Raw genomic sequence first — 23,770 nt, 5'->3', positions numbered from 1 at the left:
CAAATCCTGGCTTGTTGGCATGCACGAAAACAACAGTTTACCCTTTTATACAAGGTAAGCAAAAGGTCGGGATACGACTGAGACTGTTACTCCATCAGGTGAAGCAGCTATAAAATAATCTTACCAAACACTTAATGAGAGCTTTGACAAACGAATACATGTATATAAACCTGAACCATTACCAATTACAAAGAATTAAGCAATATGACTACCAAACAGCAAGTGTATTGCAGAATCGTGCAGTATCTGGGTCGATATTACCCATATCTACTCTTCAAAATTAATACCCAAACATGGCAACAAAGACAGAGATTCAAAGTTAAAATGGGCAACGGCCGCGAGACTGTAACAAACTGATTACAAGAAACAAAATGGGTCTGGGTCCAAACGACGGTAACCAATAGCATTGCGCTTGGAACTCAGTCCCAAAAACATATTCAGTATAACAGTTCAAATTTACAGTTATTTAGAAATGCAATTACAGATCTTATAATCTAGAAATTCTTTTCAACTCAGAAAACACTGGAAACATTAGGGTTCCGCCCGGAACCCACATCTTGCAAACAGAAAAGACACCGAGCAGGACAGTGGAGAGCCTCCCGTTGCCATCTGCGACCAACCATGGAAGAGTAAAGTTGGGCCACGGCCAGGCACGAGGGAGACCCTCTGCCGGCAGGTATAAGATCAAAACAAGGAAAAAGAAACGTTAACCCAGAACTAAATACCATGCAAAACGTTGAAGGGACACACCTGGAGGATAGCCGGGTCACTGTAGCTTTTGGAGGAGACCCTTCTCCTCCTGAACCAAGCTCGGAGGCGGAACAACTGCACTCACACATCAACACAGCTGTAAGATAACCATTAGCACTGCTCACCTAAGGGGGAAATCATAAAAGAACCGAGATCGACAAAACCCAACATAAAAAAAATATGTTACGACTGTAGCCTTACCCCAAAATTCTTCAACGAATGTATATATAACGCGCAGAGTGGACGCTTGGCGAAGACGGTGCTCGCTCGGCGGAGGAGGTGCTCGCTCGGCGGAAGGAAACTTCAATCAAACCTCTGGCCGCGGCGAGGTGGAGCGGAGGAACCAGGTCGCCGAGCCTTGCAGAACCTCGAATTATCGAGAAGGGAACGATAATAAAGAGTCAATCTCCGGGAGTGGAGCCAGGGGGCATCACCACCCTTGGATCCACACCGGATCATCTTAACCATTGAATTGGGGCGGCAAATTTAGGCGGTATCTCTTGACACCGGACCACACCCTCCCTTCACGTGATCAGGCCGGCGGAATTAAATGCCGCGTCCAAATGTTAACCGCTGGTAATGCCAGCAATGCCACTGACCAGAGCTGCCTCAGGTTGCTACTTCCGGCAACGGAAAAAATGCAAGGTGCCCAATTTAAGTGTATACACGGAGGCCTCATATAGAGTGGTTGGAGCGGAATATTAACGTAAACAAGTATTTCACACAGAACCATATCAATCCATGGTAAATGTAACCCATGTCAAGCCTTGGTAATGTAACCCATATCAACAAATGGTAAGTGTAATCGTTAGCATTAATTTTTTTTTTTTTATTATGTGTCCGGGTATGTGACAACTATAGGCACCCTACCGGACAATTTGGCGTTAAATATGGACAACCTGGTTTTCTGTAAAGGATCCTTCTACTGCTTGACCAGGAACCTGCATGATCATGATGGTGGTCATGTGTTGCAATACAACTTCAACGAGGGCAACGCAACGATAATGCCGATGCCATCGACAGATAGAAATGACCATTATTGGCCTCGTTTGTTGTCTTGCAGGGGAGGCTCAGAGCTCTTGCTCGTTGGAGCAATCGAAGAGGATCACAAGTTGAAAGATTTGGTCATCTGGGAATATAAAGTGTTTAATCAAAACTGCAAGCGCAATTGTTGGAGAGAGATTGGGAGAATACCTGCATCAGTGTGCGCCGAGTTTAGGAGAAGATCGTGCTTGAACTGGTTCAAATGCATTGGAGAGTAGGTGACTACATATGCTTCAGAGAAGCTGAGAGTATTAAAGTTGTGACCTACAATTTACTGGAAGGTTCATGGCATTGGCTTCCGGAGCGTTCTCCAGCTTATGCACGTTACAAATCTGTTCGTTTGAATTGCATAGTGTTGGAACCAAGGCCTTATATTAAAGTAAAATCCATGTAGTAATTAGTTTCATGCTAAGCGAGAAGATTTGTATCCGTGAAATTTGGATGTGATGAGATAATGGTAGCCATGTCCATCTTAATTTACCAGAAACAACTTTGAAATGTTGGGATGAGGGGCGTCCATTCCTCCACCAATTTTATAAAGTTTTGAACAAGAAAATATTAATGTGAAAATTTTGCAAATTAAAAACAAATTTTAGATTTTTTTAAATTTAAATTTTTATTTTTTTTAATAATTTATACAAACCAAATAAATTTTATAAGATTATAAAAAAATAAAAATGGTTAAAAATAAAAAATAAAAATTATATGCCACAAATCTTATAATAATACATATCATATCTTAATATTTATAAAAATTTAACACACACATCAAATCAAATCAACCTTATAAAATAAGGTCAATAGATGATAAACAAAATTAATAACTTTTCAATTATGTTCTAATAACATGAAAGAAGATCTCCTTTCGATTGTAATGTAAGATGAATGCTTTTGAGCCCACTTTGCATCCTTCCTCGTAGAAAGATGATGGGAGCACAAGACTACATTATTAGTTGCCACATGTACCAACCTTACTCTATATATATATATCATACAATTAAAAACATCGCAACCCAACGTATGTATGATATTTGTATTGCAATAGTTATGGCATACCATGTGGTTAATATTCAAAACATGATTATATATGTTCTATGTGTTATCAACAGCAAAGGGGTTATATTCAGACATGTTACTATTCATTCAATTATGTTTATTTAAATTTGATATAAGTTATGAGTGTGGCAACCAACTAGCGTTAATGCTTGCCAACTGCTCAAGTTCGAGAACTTTCTAACACACAGGGAAAGAGACATCTGGCAACTTTGCATTCATCGATCCTAATGCCCTTCATCCAAAGGCGCCCGGGGTTTCCCAATGGGTAAGGGTAACCAACAGATTTTGGCCCTTCCACAGTTGGTCATTCGAACAATTTCCAATGCTAGGAAAATTCACTTTACCAAACCCTTGCTTCCGTAGGGTTTCTACCTCATTATAGAGGAAAGAAGCCCTTGTTAGCTAGTCGCATCCAATCACCAATCATCCTTTCGATCTTTACACTTGCCTTTCTTCTCTTGTTCTTGCCTAGATAGACACGTGACGTTTGTAGCATTTGCAACAAGGTATTGTTTTTTTTCTCCTTGTTATGGTTCGTTTTAAGTTATTTTTCCTCCTTTCTCCTCCTTTTGCCTCTAACACAACAACCCTAAATTCCCATGGTTGCAGGTATGAGATTCAAACACTTTCCTTCGTAGGTCCCTTGGAGGTAAGATGTGTTAAAAATATTTGGGAAATTTAATTTTCGTTTTCACGGAGGGGAGTGGAAGAGAGTTATGGCTTTCGTGAAGCTACTTTTGCGAAACTAGCTTCGCGCACCGCGAAGCTGATTTTGCGTAGCTACCTTCGCTCACCACGAAGCTATTCCCCAGACTTGGATTTCGTGCAGCGCAGAACAATTCCAAAGACTTAATGAATACTCACAGCAAAAATAACAAGATAGGTTTGGAGCAACACACTAAAACTTAGTATTCATTTCTTAAACATGAAAATACATTTACATGAGACTGCCGCTCATTCACTTACAGTGATTTAAACTTATGCGGAATAACATACAATAAAACAGAGTAACTATTGTTTTCACGCATCCACCAAAAATTGCTCCACCATTTTCTCCACAGATACTTGTGCTTTTTTTCTTTTTGCCCTCTTACTCACTAACCTCTCTACACTTCCATCAAAATGAATTTTACATTCATATTTAACTCAACATACAATTTTACATTTAATTCATAACAGAGCAAAATAATTAATGTGATGTTGTTGTTGAGTGTGTTTTTCTCCACAGAGACTCGCTCTTTTTCTTTTTGCCCTCTTACTCACTAACCTCTCTACATTGCCATCAAAATGAATTTTACATTCATATTTAACTCAACATACAATTTTACATTTAATTCATGATAGAGCAAAATAATTAATGTGATGTTGTTGTTGAGTGTGTTCAGAATCGCGCAGGTGTTTCTGGAGTGTGGGCAAAGGTTGCTGAATGAATGCTTGCCCATATTTGTTTACCAAAGTACATAAATTCTTTAAATGCCTTTGCTGAGTTTCTAAATGGTTCGCGTCTGGCTTCAGTCCTTCTATCTTCAAGCAGAGACGCAACCTGCAAAAATACATCTGACAGGTATGGCTGCTATCAAGTTGTTTATTGCGGTGGTTGGGATTATTATTTCCAACACTCCCCCTTAATCACAACTGCCACCATTGACAATACCCAAATAGTTTTTGAGATAATCAAAACTTTCACCTCCTAATGGCTTTGTGAAAATATCAGCAAATTGTTCATGTGACCTGCAGTGCTGCAACAAAATTTCATCATTGTTAATCAACTCTCTAATAAAATGATATTTAGCATCAATATGCTTGGTCCTTTTGTGGAAGACAGAATTCTTTGACAATGCAATTGCTGAGGTGTTGTCGCAGAAAATAGTTGTCGTGCCCTCTTGGTCAGGACGAAGATCCCTCAACATCCTTCTCATTCAAACTGCCTAACACGTTGCTGCTGTTGCTGCAACATATTCAGCTTTTGTTGTTGACAGTGACACTATTGGCTACTTCTTGGAGGCCCATGAAATGGCTCCGGAACCCAAATGAAAAACATATCCTGACGTGCTCTTTCTGTCATCGACACTGCTTTCCCAATCACTTTCAGTGTAACCAACCAACCTGAAATCACTGGTTTTTGTGTACAAAATGCCATACTGTTTTTTCCCATTGACATACCTCAGAATCCTTTTCACTGCTTGCCAATGTGTCTCCTTGGGTGTTTCCATGAACCTTGACACCAAACTTACTGCATACATTATATCTGGCCTAGTGGTGGTCAAATACATCAAGCTGCCTATCATGCTTTTGTATAATGTCGGATTGACATTGCTGCTGCAATATTCTTTGCTCAACTTCAACCCTATGACAATTGGAGTTGGTGTGGACTTGCTGTTATGAATTTTAAACCTCTCCAAAATTTCTACCACATACTTTTCTTGAGAGATAAAAATGTCATTTTCTATTTGCTTCACTTCTATGCCCAGAAAATATCTTAGCAATCCCAAGTCAGTCATTTCAAACTCACTCTTCATGACTTGTTTGAAATCAGCAATGAGGAAATCATCATTGCCTATAAAGATTAAATCATCTACATATAAGACAACAATGAGAATCTTACCTTCGCTTTCTTTGATGTAGAGAGTAGGCTCACCGTCACATTTGTCGAAACCATTGTCCAACAAGTAAGCATCTATCCCGTTGTACCATGCACGCGGTGCTTGCTTCAACCCATAAAGAGCTTTTTTTAACCGGTATACTTTTTCTTCTTGGCCTTCAATCCCATAACCAGTCGGTTTCACGACATACACTTCCTCTTTTAGCACTCCATTCAAGAACGCTGACTTTACGTCCATCTGATACACTGTCCATTTATGTTGTGCGGTAATCGCCACAACTGCGTGCACTGTCTCCATCCACACGATGGGCGCGAATGTCTACGTGTAATCTCTTCCATGTTGCTGCTTGTATCCTTTGACAACTAGCCTTGCTTTTTGCCTTTCAATCTTTCCTTCAATATTGCTTTTGGTCTTATAGACCCACTTCGCTCCAATGACATGTTTTCCTTACAGAAGGCTCACTAACTCCCATGTGCCATTCCTTTCTATTGCTTCTATTTCTTCCTCCATTGCCACAACCCATTTTTCTTCTTTGAATGCATCTTCAAAGTGGATTGGGTCATCTACATGACAAAATAACTCAAATAAGGAATTCAGACCTGCGTCACTATCAACTTCATCTTGCTCATAAATTTCATTTAAATTTCTGAACTTTGGTCTTCTTGTGCTTGCTGAAGATGGGCTTGATATGTCACTTGGTGTTGTGCTTCGCGCTGTGCTTGGAGAAGCACTTGCTTGGCTACGCGAAACTGTCATATTATTTGTTGATGGTGTTGCTTGTTGTCTGCTTTGCTGTGCTTGAATAGGATTAGAGGGAGTCAGAGTTGAGGAATTACTTGCTGCTATTAATTCCTCTCTGTCCTCATGTGGTATGCATGTTTTGACATTGATTGTCTTCTCTAAACTTCCATCCCATGCTTCCTCTTCTATGAACTACACATCTCTGCTGATTATGAACTTCTTGGTTAATCGATTATAGAGTTTGTATGCCTTGGATTCATCATTGTATCCAACAAATATGCATTTCTCCCCCTTGCTGTCCAACTTCTTTCTCAACTCGTCCGAGACATGTGCATAAGCCACACATCCAAAAACTCTCATGTGAGTGACATTTTGTTTTCTTCCACTCCATGCCTCTTCAGGAACAATGTTCTGGATGCTTTTGTTTTGACATCTATTCAAGATATATGCTACACAAGCGACAGCTTCAACCCAATAGTCATTTGGCAAATGCTTTGCCTTTAACATACTCCTTGCCATATCCATAATGGTCCTATTCTTCCTTTCTGCCACACCATTTTGTTGTGGTGTATATCTTGTTGTAAATTGCTTGTGAATTCCATGTTACTTGCAAAATCTAAGGAAGTCATTTGAGATGTATTCCCCACCTATGTCAGTCCTAAGGACTTTGATGTAATGTCTGCATTGCTTCTCAACAAGAGCCTTGTATTGTCGAAAGTGCCCAAACACTTCACTTTTCTATTTTAGGAGAAAGACCCATGTCTTCCTTGTGTAGTCATCAATGAAGATCAATACATAGTGGCTGCCACCAATTGATAGTGTCTACATTGGTCCACATAAGTCTAAGTGGACAATCTCCAAAGGTGCCTTTGCCCTCACTGACTTTCCTGCTGGAAATGTCTCTCTATGTTGCTTGCTCAAGATACATTATTCACATATGTTGTCTGTTTTTTCTATGAGTGGTAAACCCTTCACCATGCCTTTCCTATCCAGCAAATTCAAACCTACAAAGTTGAGATGTCCAAATCTCAAGTGCCATAACCAGTTTTCATCTTTTACCTCTGCTTGAAGGTTTACTCGTGTGACAGCTGCCTCTTTTCTTCCATCTTATTGTGAGTTCATAGATAGTTGTGCTTTTGCACCTTCTTTCTGAAAATCTGATATTGTTTTTGGGGGAAACATTCTATTTTCTGTCATCTGAACCTTTGCAATCAACTGTCTGCTTAGAGGCCTATCCAAAATTGTGCACACATCATTTTTGAAGAAGATATTGTAGCCTTTCTACATGAGCTGTCCAACACTCATGAGATTATGTTTCAGACCGGGGAAAAAGTAAACATCAGAGATGTATTTATTCTCCCCCTTCTTTGTTAGGATATTAACTCTTCCTTTTCCCATGACAAAGACTTTGCTATCAGTCCCTAATGTCACTTCAGATTTCACACTTTCATCTAGATCAGAAAACATTTCTATGTTTCCTGACATGTGGTTGCTACACCCTGAATCTAGATACCATATATCACTCTGTTTTTCTTATGCTACATTACAAGCTAAAAACATGTTATCATGGTTCTAATTTTCTCTTGTGAAATTTACACTTGGTTTGTTACTAATATCATATTTCTTCTTTCTACATTCATTTGCATAATGACCATACTTGTTACAGTAATGACATTGAACTTGAGATTTATCATACCTCTGACCTTGTGCTTGATTTTGGCTTGGGCCTTGACCTGGATTTTGATTGTTGCCTCTTCCATTTGAGCTTGAAGTGCTGCTTCTTCCACCTCTGTGTGGGCTTCTTCCTCTTCCTCTAGCATATGATCTTCCTTTGGCTCGACCTTGACCAAATGATACTTGTGTCTTGAAGGCATGCTCCAATGAGGACCTTGTTGCTCTATTCAGTCTATGTTCATGAGAAACCAGTGATGCATTAAGCTCATCAACTAAGAACTGTGAGAGGTCCTTTGTCTCTTCTATGGCCACAACAATGGCCTCAAACCTTGCTAGCAAACTTCTCAAAACTTTCTCAACTATTCTTCTTTCCTCAAGTGTCTCACCATGAGACCTAATTTGAGTAACCAACCCACTTACATGTGTAAAAGACGAGTCTATATTATCATACTCTTTCATATAAAGTGTTTCAAAATCTCTCCTCAACATTTGCAACTTTTTTTTTTGACTTTTTCCATGCCTTGGTAGGCTGTTTGGAGGGTGTCCCATGCTTGCTTGGACTTTGTTGCTGCTGCAACCCTTGGGAAAATACTTTCATGAACTACTTGGAAAATATAAAACAGGGCTTTTGAATCCTTCTTCCTGTTGTCCCTTAACACATCTTTTTCTTGTTGAGATAAGGCATTGTATGTCGCTACATCTACTGGTTCTTGAAATCCATTCTCCACCAAATCCCAACTATCTTGAGAAGAAAATAGGGCCTTCATTGTAATAGCCCAATAATCATAATTTTTGCCATTAAATTGAGGTATTTGAGGATTAGTCAAACTTGTGCTTGATGTTTCCATTTCTGAGCATAAAAAAACTTTCTACCTGCTGATAAATATGTTAGAAAACAATGCGCACTCAAAACAATTTTCACTGTTAGTAGAAACACTTGTTTTTACACTAACAGAGTTTAACCTGCTCCGATACCATGTTGAAAAAATTATGAACTTTGATTTTCGTTTTCGTGGAGGGGAGAGGCAGAGAGTTATGGCTTTCGCGAAGCTACTTTCGCGAAGTTGATTTCGCGCAGCTACCTTCACGCACCGCGAAGCTATTTCCCAGACTTGGATTTCGCACACCGCGAAACTATTCCAGAGACTTAATGAATACTCACAGCAAAAATAACAAGATAGGTTTGGAGCAACACACTAAAACTTAGTATTCATTTCTTAAACATGAAAATACATTTACATGAGACTGTTGCTCATTCACCAAATAAAATAAAAGTTGCAGCGATTTAAACTTACATGGAATAACACACAGTAAAACAAAGTAATTGTTGTTTTCTCGCGCCCACGAAAAATTGCTCCACCATTTTCTCCATAGATACTTGTGCTCTTTTTATTTTTGCCCTCTTACTCACTAACCTCTCTACACTACCATCAAAATGAATTTTACATTCATATTTAACTCAACATACAATTTTACATTTAATTCATGACAGAGCAAAATAATTAATGTGATGTTGTTGTTGAGTGTGTTCAAAACCGCATGGGTGTTTCTGGAGTATGGGCAAAGGTCGCTAAATGAATGCTTGCCCATATTTGTTTACCAAATTAAATAACTTCTTTAAATGCCTTTGCTAATTTTCTGAATGGTTCGCGTCTGGATTCAGTGCTTCTATCTTCAAGCAAAGACACAACCTACAAAAGTACGTCTGACATGTATAGTCGTTGTGAGGCTAATTATTGGTGGTTGGGATTATTATTTCCAACAAGATGTCTAGTTTTCATTCCTTTATTCTTGGCTTCAGGAACATCATTATATTTTTTGTGTTATGATGGAGTTTAACACCATGTGCATACATGATACGCAGCAACATAAGCTGGGGTCACCAACTTCTTGTGCATACACGACTTCAATTTGTCCTTTTTCCTGCCTCTGGAGTGTGGCTTCCTTGCTCAACAAATATAAGGTGCTCTCACTACATTACTCTTCTTCGAGGGTTTTATTGTTAGATAGTATCGCAAGAAGAGTTACTTTAAGGGTTTCACCCTATAAATTAAGAAAGTTGAACGCTTGTATGTTGAGTTAAACTATGTAATTCTTGTGCAATTATTTTCCAGACTGGAACATAACTTTCGTTCCTTATTTTGTAATATTTGACTATGAATTTATTTTTGTTTGTAACTTCACTAGGAAGTTTCCCTAAGCATTCGTTCGAATATTAAAAGTTATTAGTTTTTAAAATTTTCAACTTTCCCTCAAGTCAAGGGTTTGCTAATCTTTAAAAAAAAAAATTGTTTCCATAATTTACTTGTGGCTATGACAAAAGTTCATATTTCGAATTTCATTATCTGTACTAAATTCTTGATGTCTGTTTAGTTCCTTCTTGTTTTATATTGTAATAATGATGTTTATCTCTGATACCCGTTGAGACTGTTTACTGTCACGGGAGGGTTAAATCATTTCGTCCATGCGCCAATGAATGTTTTGGTTTCTCTTCTACATTTTTTGTTGTAATTTAAATATATAATTCTTCATGTCTTGTTGCTACTTCCGTATGCAATTTGTAGATAATATATGTGCTTTTCCAGATTTTCCAAAGCCTTTCTAGTTGAGGTACGACTTAAATTTATCTTCATGTTCGATGAGGTTATAATTGTTTCCAGTCTCAGAGTAAGAACTTCAATAAAGCTCTACTTTCTCTAGTCTTTTCTTTTCAATTGACGGGTTTACCTTTCCAGAACCATTCCTTCAGCTTTCAACAGTTGACCGACCACGAGGAATAAATTTGGTTAGATACCCTAACTACAATATTTCTCCATCATAGTATTTCTCTTTTCTTCTATAAATTATCGAATGATTTTAATATATGCTCAAAGTTAGTTCATGAATTTCTATATTTACTTTATAGGGCTGGAGTATTTTATGAAAATCAATTAGCTATAGATAGATTATATTCCGCGGCCCTACTGTAACTTTAGTATCTTGAAATCGTTGGAAAATGATGTTCTGCACATTTGATTTTTTAAAACAATAAGTGTGATCATTATTATCTTAGTTCTATCGTTAGTACAGTGAATATTTAAATTGCAGGGTCACATTATGAACCTCGATTGAGTCACAGTCATTAAATTCTTTTCTTTTTATTTCGATGTTGGACATTTGACTGAAAAGGAGACAATCCTTTTTTTGGAGTTAGTTTTTCTTTAGAAGGAGTACATGAGTACCTCACAGACTCTATTTACAATTGAACTTCTCATGAAACATATGTACAGTTCATACATGGGTACCAAACCTACCGTTTCTAACCACATACTATCATAGACAATTAACATATTTTTCTTTCACATACTATCATAGACGATTAACATATTTTTCTTTCACAAATAACATAGGTCTTACTTCTTGTATTCACAAAATATTGTTCAGTAAAAACAAATTTTACAGCATCCTACTAGAAGAAACTTTAAGACCATCTATATACTTATCTACTATGTCGATGACCAAGAATTTACAAACAAGACCACACCACCCTTCCAATGAGAAATTGGTTATTACGTCCAGTTTCTTGCCCCGAGCTCCTCATTTCCAAAATAGTCACTTAGGCAACAACTTCCTCATCTTTAATTCATTTCCATCGGGATTTCTCAGTCCAGCCTAACATTTTCCACAAACCTACTCTGTAAATCTAGAGTTTCCATTGGTTTTAGTCCAACTCAAGAATACTCCCCGGTAGTGTCCTGTCTTTCTTTCTCTTCTTTTTTGTTTTTATCTCTCTCTCCCTAAGAACTCTTTTCCCCTGTTGGGAAAAAGAAAAGAAGAGATAATTTCCATTAACTATTAACTTTCTGGTAACAGAGAATTATTAGGGTCCCCTCCATAAATTCTAGGACTCCTTATATATCTTTTAAACAAACTAATTATCATTTATGATTATTCTAGATTCCAACATTTACTTTTCTTTTTAAATTACCGAGTTCACAACAATAAAAGTAAATACTAAATATTTACAACAACTGGTGGTGTCACATCTCTCCCCCCTTAAGCGAAACACCTTCCATGGTGTTTTTCTCTTTTGTTGCCTCCTTAAACAACTCAGGATATGCCTCTAGCATAAATTATTTATCTTCCAAAGTGGTTTCCTCCAGGTTAAAGTGTCTCCAGTACACTTTAACATGGATGATAGCTCACTTCAGTAAATTATTTTTCTTTGGTCAAGTATACGCAAAGGTTCTACCATAAACTCTCGTTAATAACCATAGGCAATAAATTAGGTCATTTTGTCAAAGCTTCTGAAGCCACCAGAAGAGGGAAATACACTTCCTTTGCTAGGATATGTGTGGAAATGGATCTTTCAGGTGCTCTATTAGATGAATTGATCTTGGAGGTTTTTTATGAAGAATCGGTGCAAACAGCAGACTATGAGCATATTCCATTCAGATGCCACAGATGTCATGAACATGGACATCTATTTAGAGACTGTCCACTTGGTAAAGTGGTAAACAACAACAAAACAAACACAACGAAGGAAACAGACAGCTTCCAGAAAGTGGTAAAGAGAGGAAAATGCGGCAAAGTTGGACCAAAGCATTATCAAGATGAACGGCTACAAGTCAGCCAAAACAAATTTGAAGTTCTTGAGGAAAACAAAGTGATTCCTAAAGAAGATCAAGCTAGGGAAGAAAATTCTGAGGAAAAGAAAAAAGAAAAAGACAGTGAACAAACACAGGAAACGGATTATCAAAAAGAAACTATGATGAGTGACATAGAACTTGAGATGGATCAGGAAATGACCCAGAGTGAAATGGGCCTTGAGGAAAATGAGCTGCTGGAGATTCTTGACAAAGAAAACCTGGATCTGGAAGGGTTCTTGATTCAGGGAAATATAGAAGGAGTAGATTATGTACCTCAAGAAGAGATAAACAGAATACAACAACTGTTCTTATGGAAAACGCAGGCAAATATGTTGGAGAAAGGAAAAAACATAAACAAGCAGGACAACAGAGGGGTAAAGACGATGAAAATGACTCCAGGACTAGCAACAAGAAACCTAGGTAAGAAAAGAGGTAGGAAAAAGCACAATGAACTCTTGATGGAGTGTGGAAATCTTATGATAGATTCAGGTAAGTTGAAAGACCTATCCAGCTACTCCTTCACAAATCTTTAATTATGAAGTTTACATCTTGGAATATCAAAGGTCTAGGGAGTAAGAGAAAGTAGAGAATGCTTAGTAATAGAATGAAACAAGAAATGTCGGATATAATATTTATCCAAGAAATGAAATGTTCCATTCAAAAATTAAGAAAAATTCATAGCAAATGGCTCAGTAGATTTGAATTCCTAGAAGTCAAAGTAGAGAATACAACAGGGGGAATTCTCACTCTTTGGAACTCTCAAAAAATTAGCATACTAGATGCTGAAGCAACCAGGAACTACTTATCAGTGGTTGTTCAACCTGTAGGAGACAGGTTCACCTATCTAGTCACAAATGTTTATGGCCCTCAAAGAATAGACGAAAAACAAAGGTTTCTTGATTCCCTGGTGGAGCTCAGAAATAGATAGGCAGGAATACCTTGGATCTTGGGTGGGGACTTCAACATAATTAAATCTCTTTCAGAGGAAAAAGGAGGAATCAGAACTCTTAGTAAAGACTCTTTAGAATTTCAAACTTTCATAGACAATATGAACCTAATAGATACTGAAACGAATTCTGGTCTCTTTACTTGGAATAGCAAAAGAGGAGGCAAGTTTCAGGTAGCCTCAAAGCTAGATAGATTCATTATCTTAGAGGATCTTATGCTGACAAATAAGGAAGTAATAGCGAGAGTTCTCCCCTTTGGAGGCTTAGATCACTGGCCGATTCAGCTAGAGATCAAAGGAATAGGTACTTTCAGTAACAGACCTTTTAGATTTGAAAATATTTGGCTTTCTCACCCAGATTTTGTCAACAATATTAAAAAATGGTGGTTAGAAGATCTACAGATTCAGGGAACAAGAATGTTTCTTCTCCACAAAAGATTAAAGCATATCAAACTCAGACTAAAGGATTGGAACAGAAATGAGTTCGGAAATATTTTTGTGGAAAAAAAAAGGCTGTTGAAAACAAAATGAAGGTTCTCAACCAAGCTCTGATCATGGATGGATTTGATAGAGACAAAAGTAACCAAGTGGATAAATATCATCAAGAATGGGATAATCTGTGCAAACAAGAGGAAATTTTTTGGAGACAAAAGTATCGAGTTCAATGGCTAAAAGAGGGAGAGCGAAACACGAATTTTTTTCACAGATCCACTATGGCAAACAGAACTCACAACAAAATATCTTCAATCAAGAATGAAGATGGTATTCTTATCACCACCCATGAGAATATTGAATCTGAGTTTGTGCAGCATTTTCGAAGAATCACTCAGGAAAATATTTCAGACAGGGAGCAGTCTATCAGTGAGGTAACTAGAAACATTCCAAAGCTAGTAACCAAAGAGGACAATTTCAATCTAAACAAGCTAGTTTCTCAAGAGGAGGTAGGGGATGTCCTCAAAGAAATGGAAAATGGAAAAGCACCAGACTCGGATGGTTTCAATGTGGATTTTTTTAAAGCATGCTGGAATATTGTCAAATAGGATGTTTTGAATGTAGTGGAGGATTCCAGGCTGAACAAAACTATTTTGAAAGTGCTCAATACCTCCTTCATCTCCCTTATCCCTAAGCAGGATATTGGGAAAACTCTGGGTAAGTTCAGACCCATAGCTCTCTGTAATGTGGTCTACAAGATAATATCTAAAGTAGTGGCTAATAGACTTAAACCTTTGCTTCCTACCCTAGTTTCAGGGGAGCAATCAGGTTATGTGGAAGGAAGACAAATTTTAGACAACATCATTCAAGCCCAAGTGGTGGTACACTCGTTAAGCAACAAAAGGTAGGCAGGAATGATCATGCAATTAGATATAGCCAAAGCTTATGATAAGGTCCACTGTACCTATATGAAGAGGGTCCTTATTGCCTTTGGATTTGATCATAACTGGGTCAGGTGGGTTATGGCCTTAGTAACCTCCTCCATCTTTTCAATTTTGGTGAATGGCTCTCCCTCAGAGATATTCTATCCTTCCAGAGGCCTCAGACAGGGAGACCCACTCTCTCCTTTTCTTTTCATTCTCATGATGGAAGGACTTGGTAGATCTATCAAGCATGTTAAAGTTACAGGTAAGATTAAAGGTCTTCAACTATCTGAGAATGGGCAGGCTTTAACTCATCAACAATTTTTAGATGATACCATACTATAGGGAATCCCTACAGTCAATGAAGCTACAACCTATAAACAGTTATTGAACGTCTTTGCCATGGCCACATGTATGGAAGTCAATCTATCAAAATCAAAAATATTTTTCTTTAACACCAATATTGCGATTCAGAGAAATATCTCCAGAATTCTAGGCTTTCAAAGGGACTCCCTCCCCTTAAAATATTTAGGTATCCCTCTTACTTCTAAACCATTGCTCAAAAGCATCTGGGAGCCATTAATCAATAAGCTACAGGACAAAGTTAAAAAATGGACCATCAGATCTTTAAACCTAGCTGGTAGGCTAGTTCTCACTAAGATAGTTCTGCAAGCTATTCCAGTTTTCATGCTATCAGCCCTCCCGACTCCTAAAGGGGTCCTACAACAATTCAGAAACATCCAAAGAGATTTCCTGTGGGGTAAGGAAGAAACGAGGAAAAAGTGGGCCTTAGTTTCTTGGGATAAAATCTACAGGCCCAAGAACCATAGAGGCCTAGGATCGGATGATCAAGAAATCCTTAACAATGTTCTAGGGGCCAAACTTTGGTGGCGTTGGGTACAAAATCCAAAGGCCCAATGGGCTAATATCTAGAAGGAAAAATATGCTAGCGCATGGCACACTAGTGATCTCATAAGAATGTTTGGAAACATAAAAGGGTCACACATCTGGAACAAAGCCTGGGAGAATAGGAGCCTTGTACAAGAAAATAGTTTCTGGGAGATCAGAGAAGGAAACTTAGCTCTTTTCTGGGAGGACATGTGGCAACAAGAACCAACACTGCTAAATGAGGACTTTTTATACCTTAAGCACGAGACAGATATGCAAGGACTAATTAAGGTAAAGGGCTTCTAGGAGTATACACATCATACAGAAAAGTGGAGAATCTGGAAGAACATCATTGGTAGAGAGGGGAGTCCATTGAATAGTAAAGCAAAAATACTAAGGAAAATGTTGGAGCAAAGGAAAATCTTAGTAACAGGAAGGCAAGATCAGCTAAGATGGGGCAATAATAATGAGGGCACCTTCAATCTTAAGGAAGCAAAAGGAATTCTACTTAAGCTAAATTGTCTTACACCAGACAAGACTTGGTCAAACCTATGGAGGCACCATGGGTGGATGAAGATCAAACTCTTCATGTGGTTAGTTCATCACAAAAAAATCTTGACTTGGGATGATATTAGGAGGAGGGGGGTTATGGGGCCTTCTAGATGCCAGCTCTGTGAGGCTCAAGAGGAATCAATGGAACATTTACTAAATAACTGCAAGAGGGCTATGGGATTCTTTTGCCATCATTTTTCGTCAATCAGATAGAGACAAAGGGAGTATAATTAACACCCTCAATAATTGGAGAAGGAACTTTTCTGACTATGAATGGCTTAACTCGGCCTGGGCCCTAACACCAACTTTTATTATATGGAATGTTTGGAAAGAAAGGAACAAGAGAATATTTAAAGAAGAAAAGAAACCCTCTCAAATCCTAATGGATATGATTTTAAAACAGCGGAAGGAAACAGTAGGATCCACAGTGAAGAATTATCCTAAAAATCCTCCTTCAGAGGCAGATTTGAAAATTCTCAGGCAGTTGGGTATTCAGGGAATCATTCCTCAAAGCCTAAATAAGAAAGTGATTTCTTCAAATACAAAGAAAAATGACTGGCATACCCCCCGACAGGGTATTTGAAATACAATATTGACGAAGCTTCTAAAGGCAACCCAAGAATAGCTGGCTATGGAGGGGTTTTAAGGGATGAAAGAGGAAGTATTATCTCCATCTTCCATGGTCATTTAGGTAAAGCTACCAATAACATGGCGGAACTAATGGCTATGGAGCAATGCCTAGAGTTTTTGAAGCAGGACAACCGCTCGAATGTGGTTATAGAAGCGGACTCGGAGTTAATTATTAACTCAGTAAAAAGAATAAGTTGTGGAACAGAGCCGGAGAAAGTATCAAAACACTAGAGACTTATCCAGGTTTTCCAAAGAATTCAGGGTCATCTCCAAGGTCTTCGTACTGTCAGTTTCATCCATGTTCGCAGAACTTCCAACAAGCTGGCGGATCTACTGGCCAACCAAGGGGTGAATTGTCCTGATAGCAGGGTTACAATGAATTGGCAGGAGTGGTCGTAGTGCAGAGTGAAAACTCTGTGTCATGAGCAAGCGGAAGAGGACAGGGACTTAGCAGCTAGGTCCTAATCTCGAAGTTTTGCATGGGTAGATTTTTTTGGCATGGCTCATCCGGGTATGAATGGCAGACCTTGTTCGACCCCAGTAGATAAGGAAAGAATTTTCTTAGAGAGCCTGGGGGAATCAAAAGGGGAGAGCTAGTTTTTCAGCAGAAAGGTTGAATGGCGGTGATAGTTTTGGTTATGGGGCCAGGTATATACGAGGAGAGAAGGTGATGATTCATCCGGCTCAGGTACCGATTTTGGGCCATAAAACCCCCTGTTCTCTGTCGGCGATCATCTTACCATGTTGGGGGAGGTTTTCTGGCGATCGCATGCGGTGTAAGCGGGAAGCAGTTTTGAGAATTTGGAAGCGAACCCACTCATTGGAGAACACGTGGCAGTGGGGCCTAAGGCATTACCGCCCTTCTTGCACAGTAATGTTCGGTAGGGTTGCATCGCATGATATGATCCTTAGCCATCGGATTAGGGATAGCGGATCGATGGTCAGCATGGAGCGAGCAAGTCAGTGGGACCTTATGGTTAACAGTCGGGCTTCTTCACAGTGCGAAATCCTCTACAATCGTTGGATTGATCAGGAGGATCCAACAGAGGAGATTAAGAAAGTGAGGCGGGCGACGCAAGATAATGAACTATTGACAGTTTTCTAGGTTTAGGAGTCATTACGGCTTCCGATGCTCTTTGCTTTGAAGGTTTCCTGGCTGCCTGGAAAGTTAGCGGTTAATGGTTTAGTAGTTTGGAGGCTTGGTATTCCTTTTAAGAGGTAGCAGTGTGGTGTGTAAGGGGCAGGACTTCAGCCTTGGGCTGAATAATTGGGAGTCTTGGGTTTTTTCCACTTTTTTCTTAAGTTCCTAGTGAACAGTTGTATATTATGTAATGGATTTTACACTTTAACGAATTAGAAATTTGGACTTTTGCTTAAGAAAAAAAGGAAGATTAAGGAGAAAATCACATTTACTTTAAGAATTTAACACTACCATGAATAGCATATCAATACTAGGGCCTAGACTTGATCATTAAGCTGCCTCACTAAAAAATTATTTGTTTCTTTCAAAAAAAGTTGCATTTCGAACATTTAGCATCCCTTATAAAACCGCACTGCCCCGACCGTGGATGATAAACTAAGAAAAAATCACGATTTTTTCAAATTATCATGATTTTTTTGAAATTATCCGGTATAAAAAAATCCGCGATTATTAGTCGCGATAATATCAGCTTCGAGAAAAAATTGCATAAAACAATAATATCGCGATACTATCCCCATTTTCACAACACTATTTTTTATAAAAAAATAAAATTTATAGATTTCTATTTTATATATATATATATATATATATATATATATATATATATATATATATCTATGATTTTTTATTAAAATTACAATTTTACATCAATTAAATTAAGTTTTTAATAACCTAAATTTAAATTATATCAATTTATAACTTTCAAAGCGCTGCTGCCTGGAGTATGCCGTAAAACTGCTTCTGCTTGGCTAAGAGCTCGTCTTCCTCGGACGTAAGGAAACAGGTTAACGGCCCAAGACCCAGAGGCATCTGGCAGGAGTGAGAGCCTGCTCCCGATTACGGACCACCAGCAGCGTTATGCCAGGTGGCGTGGTTTTCCTATTTAACAGTGATGAGTCATACCCAGCATTCGCGGATAGCAGCCAGAGATGGCTGTCCTCACTGTTGGTTTGACACCTGAGTTGATAGGTTTTACCACCTTCGGAAAAAAAAAAAAAGAGTTCAAAAAGTTTTAACTAAATTTCAAAAACTAGAGGGAAAATTGACCAAAGAAGAGAAACGAAAACGAACAAAAGTTAGAACGTTCAGAATGACTTGTTCTCGTCATCTGTCAGTGATACTTATTTAAGGCAAATGAGCTGTCGTAAAGCTTTATTTTATTGTAATAACACGCTGAGGAGGTAGCACACCCTTGGTTTGTTGGGTTCGGTGCTGGCATTCCTAACTTGTTGCGACAGAAACTAATTTTCTTATGAATCCAAACGAATACGCAACAAAGGTTAGAATTTGTTTACATATGCAAGGAACGAAGAATTGGTCTTTAAATTCTGATTCAGCAACCCTCTCCTCGCGCACCACACCACCATTTCATTCCTCCGTTCTGTGTTCCTTTTACAGTATCCACATTCATACCAGATCGCCATTACATAAAGAGCAAGAGCCAGCCCTAGCTTGTTTTCATGGCGGCCAAGCAAATACAAATTGGTAATGGGTCGATCCAATATTCTTTAATGCGTCCATGGAGTGAGTTGCCTCACGATCTGGAAACAAATATCATGGAGCGTCTGCCAATGGAATGCTGTTGTCGATTGCGCTGCGTTTGTAAGGGCTGGAACCATCTCCTCTCTTCCACTCATTTCATTCGCATTATAGGGAGTAGGCAACCCTGGCTTCTGCTTTCCCCGCCCAAGCTGGAACTGCCGTGTCTCCTTTATTCATTCTTCACCAATTCATGGCGACCCATATCTCTGTCTTTCCTGCAACATCATAAGGATATGTGTGGCCAAGTGAATTACAGAGGATCTGCTTCTGGGATGCTCTTGCTGGATATCCGGACCTCTTCCCGCGGAGAAAACATGGCAGCACTCCCCAGCCTTTGCGTTTGCAATCCTCTGAACAGAACTGTTTTCTCGCTTCCTCAAATGCCTTGTGAAATTCGAGTAATGGCTAAGGGAATTGTTCCGGGGTATGAATTGGGTGGCTACATTGTGATTGTGATTGGCATGAAGACAGCAAGTACTTCAGTGGTAGCAGTGGAAGCATATGATTCGCTTTCAAAATCATGGAGAAGTACAGGCACCCTACCGGACAATTTGGCGTTAAAGATGGACAGCCTGATTTTCTGTAAAGGATCCTTCTACTGCTTGACCAGGAACCTGCATGATCATGATGGTGGTCATGTGTTGGCATACAACTTCAACGAGGGCAACGCAACGATAATACCGATGCCATCCACAGATAGAAGCGACCATTATTGGCCTCGTTTGTTGTCTTGCAGGGGAAGCTCTGAACTCCTGCTGGTTGGAGCAATCGAAGAGGATCACAAGCTGAAAGGTTTGGTCATCTGGGAATATAAAGTGTTTAAACAAAACTGCGAGCGCAATTGTTGGAGAGAGATTGGGAGAATGCCTGCATCAGTGTGCGCCGAGTTTCGTAGAAGATCGTGCTTGAACTGGTTCGAATGCATTGGAGTGGGTGACTACATATGCTTCAGAACACATGAGAGTATGAATGTTGTGACCTGCAATCTACGGGAAGGCTCCTGGCATTGGCTTCCCGAGTGTTCTCCTGCGTATGCACATTACAAAAACGTTCCTTTGAATTGCATGGTGTTGGAACCGAGGCCTTACATTAAAGTAATGTCCACGTAGTATCTAGTTTCTCGTGAAGCGAGAAGATTTGTATGGGCGAAATTTGGATGTGATGAAATAATGGTACCCATTTCCATGTTAATTTACAAGAAACAGCTTTGAAAGGTCAGGATGAGCGACATTCAGTCCTCCTTCCAGTTCAGTCACCTGAATTTGAAGGTTATTTCAATGTAAATCATCAATTCTTTTATGTAATGGGCAGAAAACTTGTATATATAAAAAATATAGAAATAGTTTTTGACCATTGGAGTGATTGAAAATAGTTAAAAAAAAATTGATTGTATTTTAAATGGTGGATATATATATATATATATATATATAATTTTGTAAGGGAATTTATATTTTTTTATTAATTATGATATTATATATATACAAGTGTTGTTTCAAGATAGTGAAACTATTTTGGACAGGTTGAGATAATATCTCAATCACACACCAAACTAGGGACATATAAATATAATCACTCCTATAAAATAAAAACAGATTCCTTTATATAGAAAATCATAACTGAAACAAATAAAAATTATATTTTCCAAAACATTTTTCATATTTCTATATATAAAATTAACCATACTTAATAATTATATGAGTTTATTTGAGAATTAAAAAAAGTATTAATATAACTATGTTTTGGATAGGTTTAATAAATGTATTCCAGTTGTAAATATTTCATTTAATGAAATTAAATCGGTTATTCCTTCGAAGAAAAAAAATTGTATGGTTTTAAAATACAATCCACGGAAAATGGAATCGTTTATCATCCGTAGTTAAGATATTTATATATCACATATTAATCAATCGCAACCAGATTCCCCGCACATCGAAGGACGCGGTAGCGCACATTAATTTCATGAATATTAAAAGTAGTTATTAATAATGTTTTAAGCTGATGGCTTTAGAGTCGTATGCCGCAAGTAAGTTGTGTGTTGATTGTTTATTTTTAGTTTGTATATAGGAGTGAGTTGTGCATTGATGGTTAGTTATTGACTAGGTGAATAACAAATTATATTTATATTTATATTTAAATCTTAAAATAAATTATATATTTTTTATTTTTATTATTTATTTAAAAAAGAATAAATTAATTTTTTTAATTAATTATAATTATAATTTAATGATGATAATGATAATTACTAATATCTATTGATATTAATGAGATTTATAGGATTTTAAGACTAAAAAAGATTAATTGAGATTTTTAATATTTTATTTTTATAATGGAAGATGGGGAAATAAACATTCATAGATAGTATATAGTTTTGTTGACTTATTTTAAAAGTTTAAATGAAACACCAATGTAACTAAGTTTCCATCATGTTTTTCACATTCTAATAGTGTGTCATTTGCAAAAACGACACATCTTAACCAAGATGCCAAATAGTTGGTCACGATATACACCACTCTGTTTTTCAAAGTCATATCACACTAGGAAGAAGCCTACTTCTTGAATCTTATCACAAGGGACCAAAGATATCCCATGCGATTTGAAACAAAGTGAAATAAATAACACCTCATTATGTTAAGAATCGTTAAATTGTAAGTTTTGTAATTTGTCATTATATATATTTATCTTGTAGGAGAAATCAACATTTCCAATCTTTAAGTATTTGAAACAAAGTGAAATAAATAACACCTCATTATGTTAAGAATCGTTAAATTGTAAGTTTTGTAATTTGTCATTATATATATTTATCTTGTAGGAGAAATCAACATTTCCGATCTTTAAGTAAATTCAAAATTATTAAAAAATCTTTTTGTAGGTACTCACAGGGGATTTGAACTAGTGACCTATCACAAAAAGTGCCTTAACAATGCACCCATTCACCATCAATCCAAAGCCTCATAGGCTATAAATTTAAAAAATCTTAACATAAATAAAATTTAATAATTAAAATACTAAATCAATATATATAAATTCTTATTTTAGTGTAAAATTGAATTATCTAAAATTCCAATTACAATGTCAACTATTTACTTTCTCCACTTAAATGAAGCTTAGGTTTCCTTTCTCTAGTACAATTAATTTGAAATTCTGACCAAAATTCAACTCTATATCGTGACTATAAGATGGCGGTGATTGTAACATGTGAAATTTCTCCTTGCCAGTTAGATATTCCTAGAGCTTATTTTGATGGGGCTGCACAAAATGGAATATGTGCTTGTGGAGTCTACATTATTACAAAGGAGGATCAACAAATAGCCATTTATTGGAATGGGGGAGAAGGAACAAACAACAAGGCGGAAGCTATGGCTCTTTCAGGACTTCTTCTGTTCAGTATATTCCTAAATATAGAATCCCTGCAGATCTATGGTGATTCCAAAATCATAATAGATCATGTAAATGCCAAGCATTCCATAAAAAATCACTATCTGTCTGGATGGATGAACAGAATTGAGTCCCTCTGGAAAACAAGAAAGGATTATGCTATAAATCATGTGAACAGGTCTCATAATACTCAGGCAGATGAACTATCAAAGAAAGGTCTCCAATCACAAGTTGGTAAATGGGAAATGATTATTACAGTGGGGGATGTAAAGTACCAAATTCAAGATTTTGCACTTCCAGGTACATAACTCACTCTTCCATACATCTAGCCCTGGTATGTACCATGCACCTTGTTTTGTGATTTCTTTATTGCACAAGCGTCTCTGATTTGTAAGTATTACCCCATTTTACTTATTATCATCTTTCAAAATACTCAGGACTACATTCTGTATGGTTTAGTTTATTTTAGTTTATTTTCCTGCACTAAGCAGGTTATTTCTCCATGTGAAACTATTTTGCACTAAGCAGGTTATTTCTCCATGTGAAACTATTTTACTTACTGTTATGTAATCTAGATTCCATCAATGTAATAGAATACTACTTTTTTCATACGGAAAAGAAATTCATCCTTTATTTAATACTTTGACGTGTATCCTTACAGCTATGGAGCACCGACTATCCTTAGAACCATGGAGGATTTTCGCTTCTCTGTGCCAAGATCTAGGAGAGTGGAGGTAGGGTGCATAGCGAATTAACTCTTGTACAGATGAATCAAATAGACACGC

At 37.6% G+C, this 23,770-nt stretch overlaps 2 protein-coding genes across 2 annotated transcripts; both read left to right on the top strand.

The window, feature by feature from the left end:
* Nucleotides 1-19,528: 19,528 nt before the first annotated feature.
* On the top strand, nt 19,529-20,719 carry LOC149163574 (F-box only protein 6-like). The gene has a single exon (XM_089429176.1). It carries the CDS (start codon nt 19,529-19,531, stop codon nt 20,717-20,719), a length of 1,191 nt encoding a protein of 396 aa, XP_089285302.1.
* Nucleotides 20,720-22,786: 2,067 nt separating this feature from the next.
* LOC149163573 (uncharacterized) lies at nt 22,787-23,293 on the top strand. Its single transcript, XM_089429175.1, has one exon. The coding sequence runs from the start codon at nt 22,787-22,789 to the stop codon at nt 23,291-23,293; it is 507 nt and encodes a 168-aa protein (XP_089285301.1).
* The last annotated feature ends 477 nt before the right edge of the window (nt 23,294-23,770 follow it).

The sequence above is a fragment of the Pinus tabuliformis genome, chromosome 5_1, assembly GCF_031772625.1.
Source record: "Pinus tabuliformis cultivar Carrire ecotype Pingquan chromosome 5_1, CPIR1, whole genome shotgun sequence".
In the NCBI taxonomy this organism is placed as follows: domain Eukaryota; kingdom Viridiplantae; phylum Streptophyta; class Pinopsida; order Pinales; family Pinaceae; genus Pinus; species Pinus tabuliformis.
Note: the sequence above shows the minus strand (reverse complement) of the source record. Positions and strands in the feature narration are given on the sequence as shown.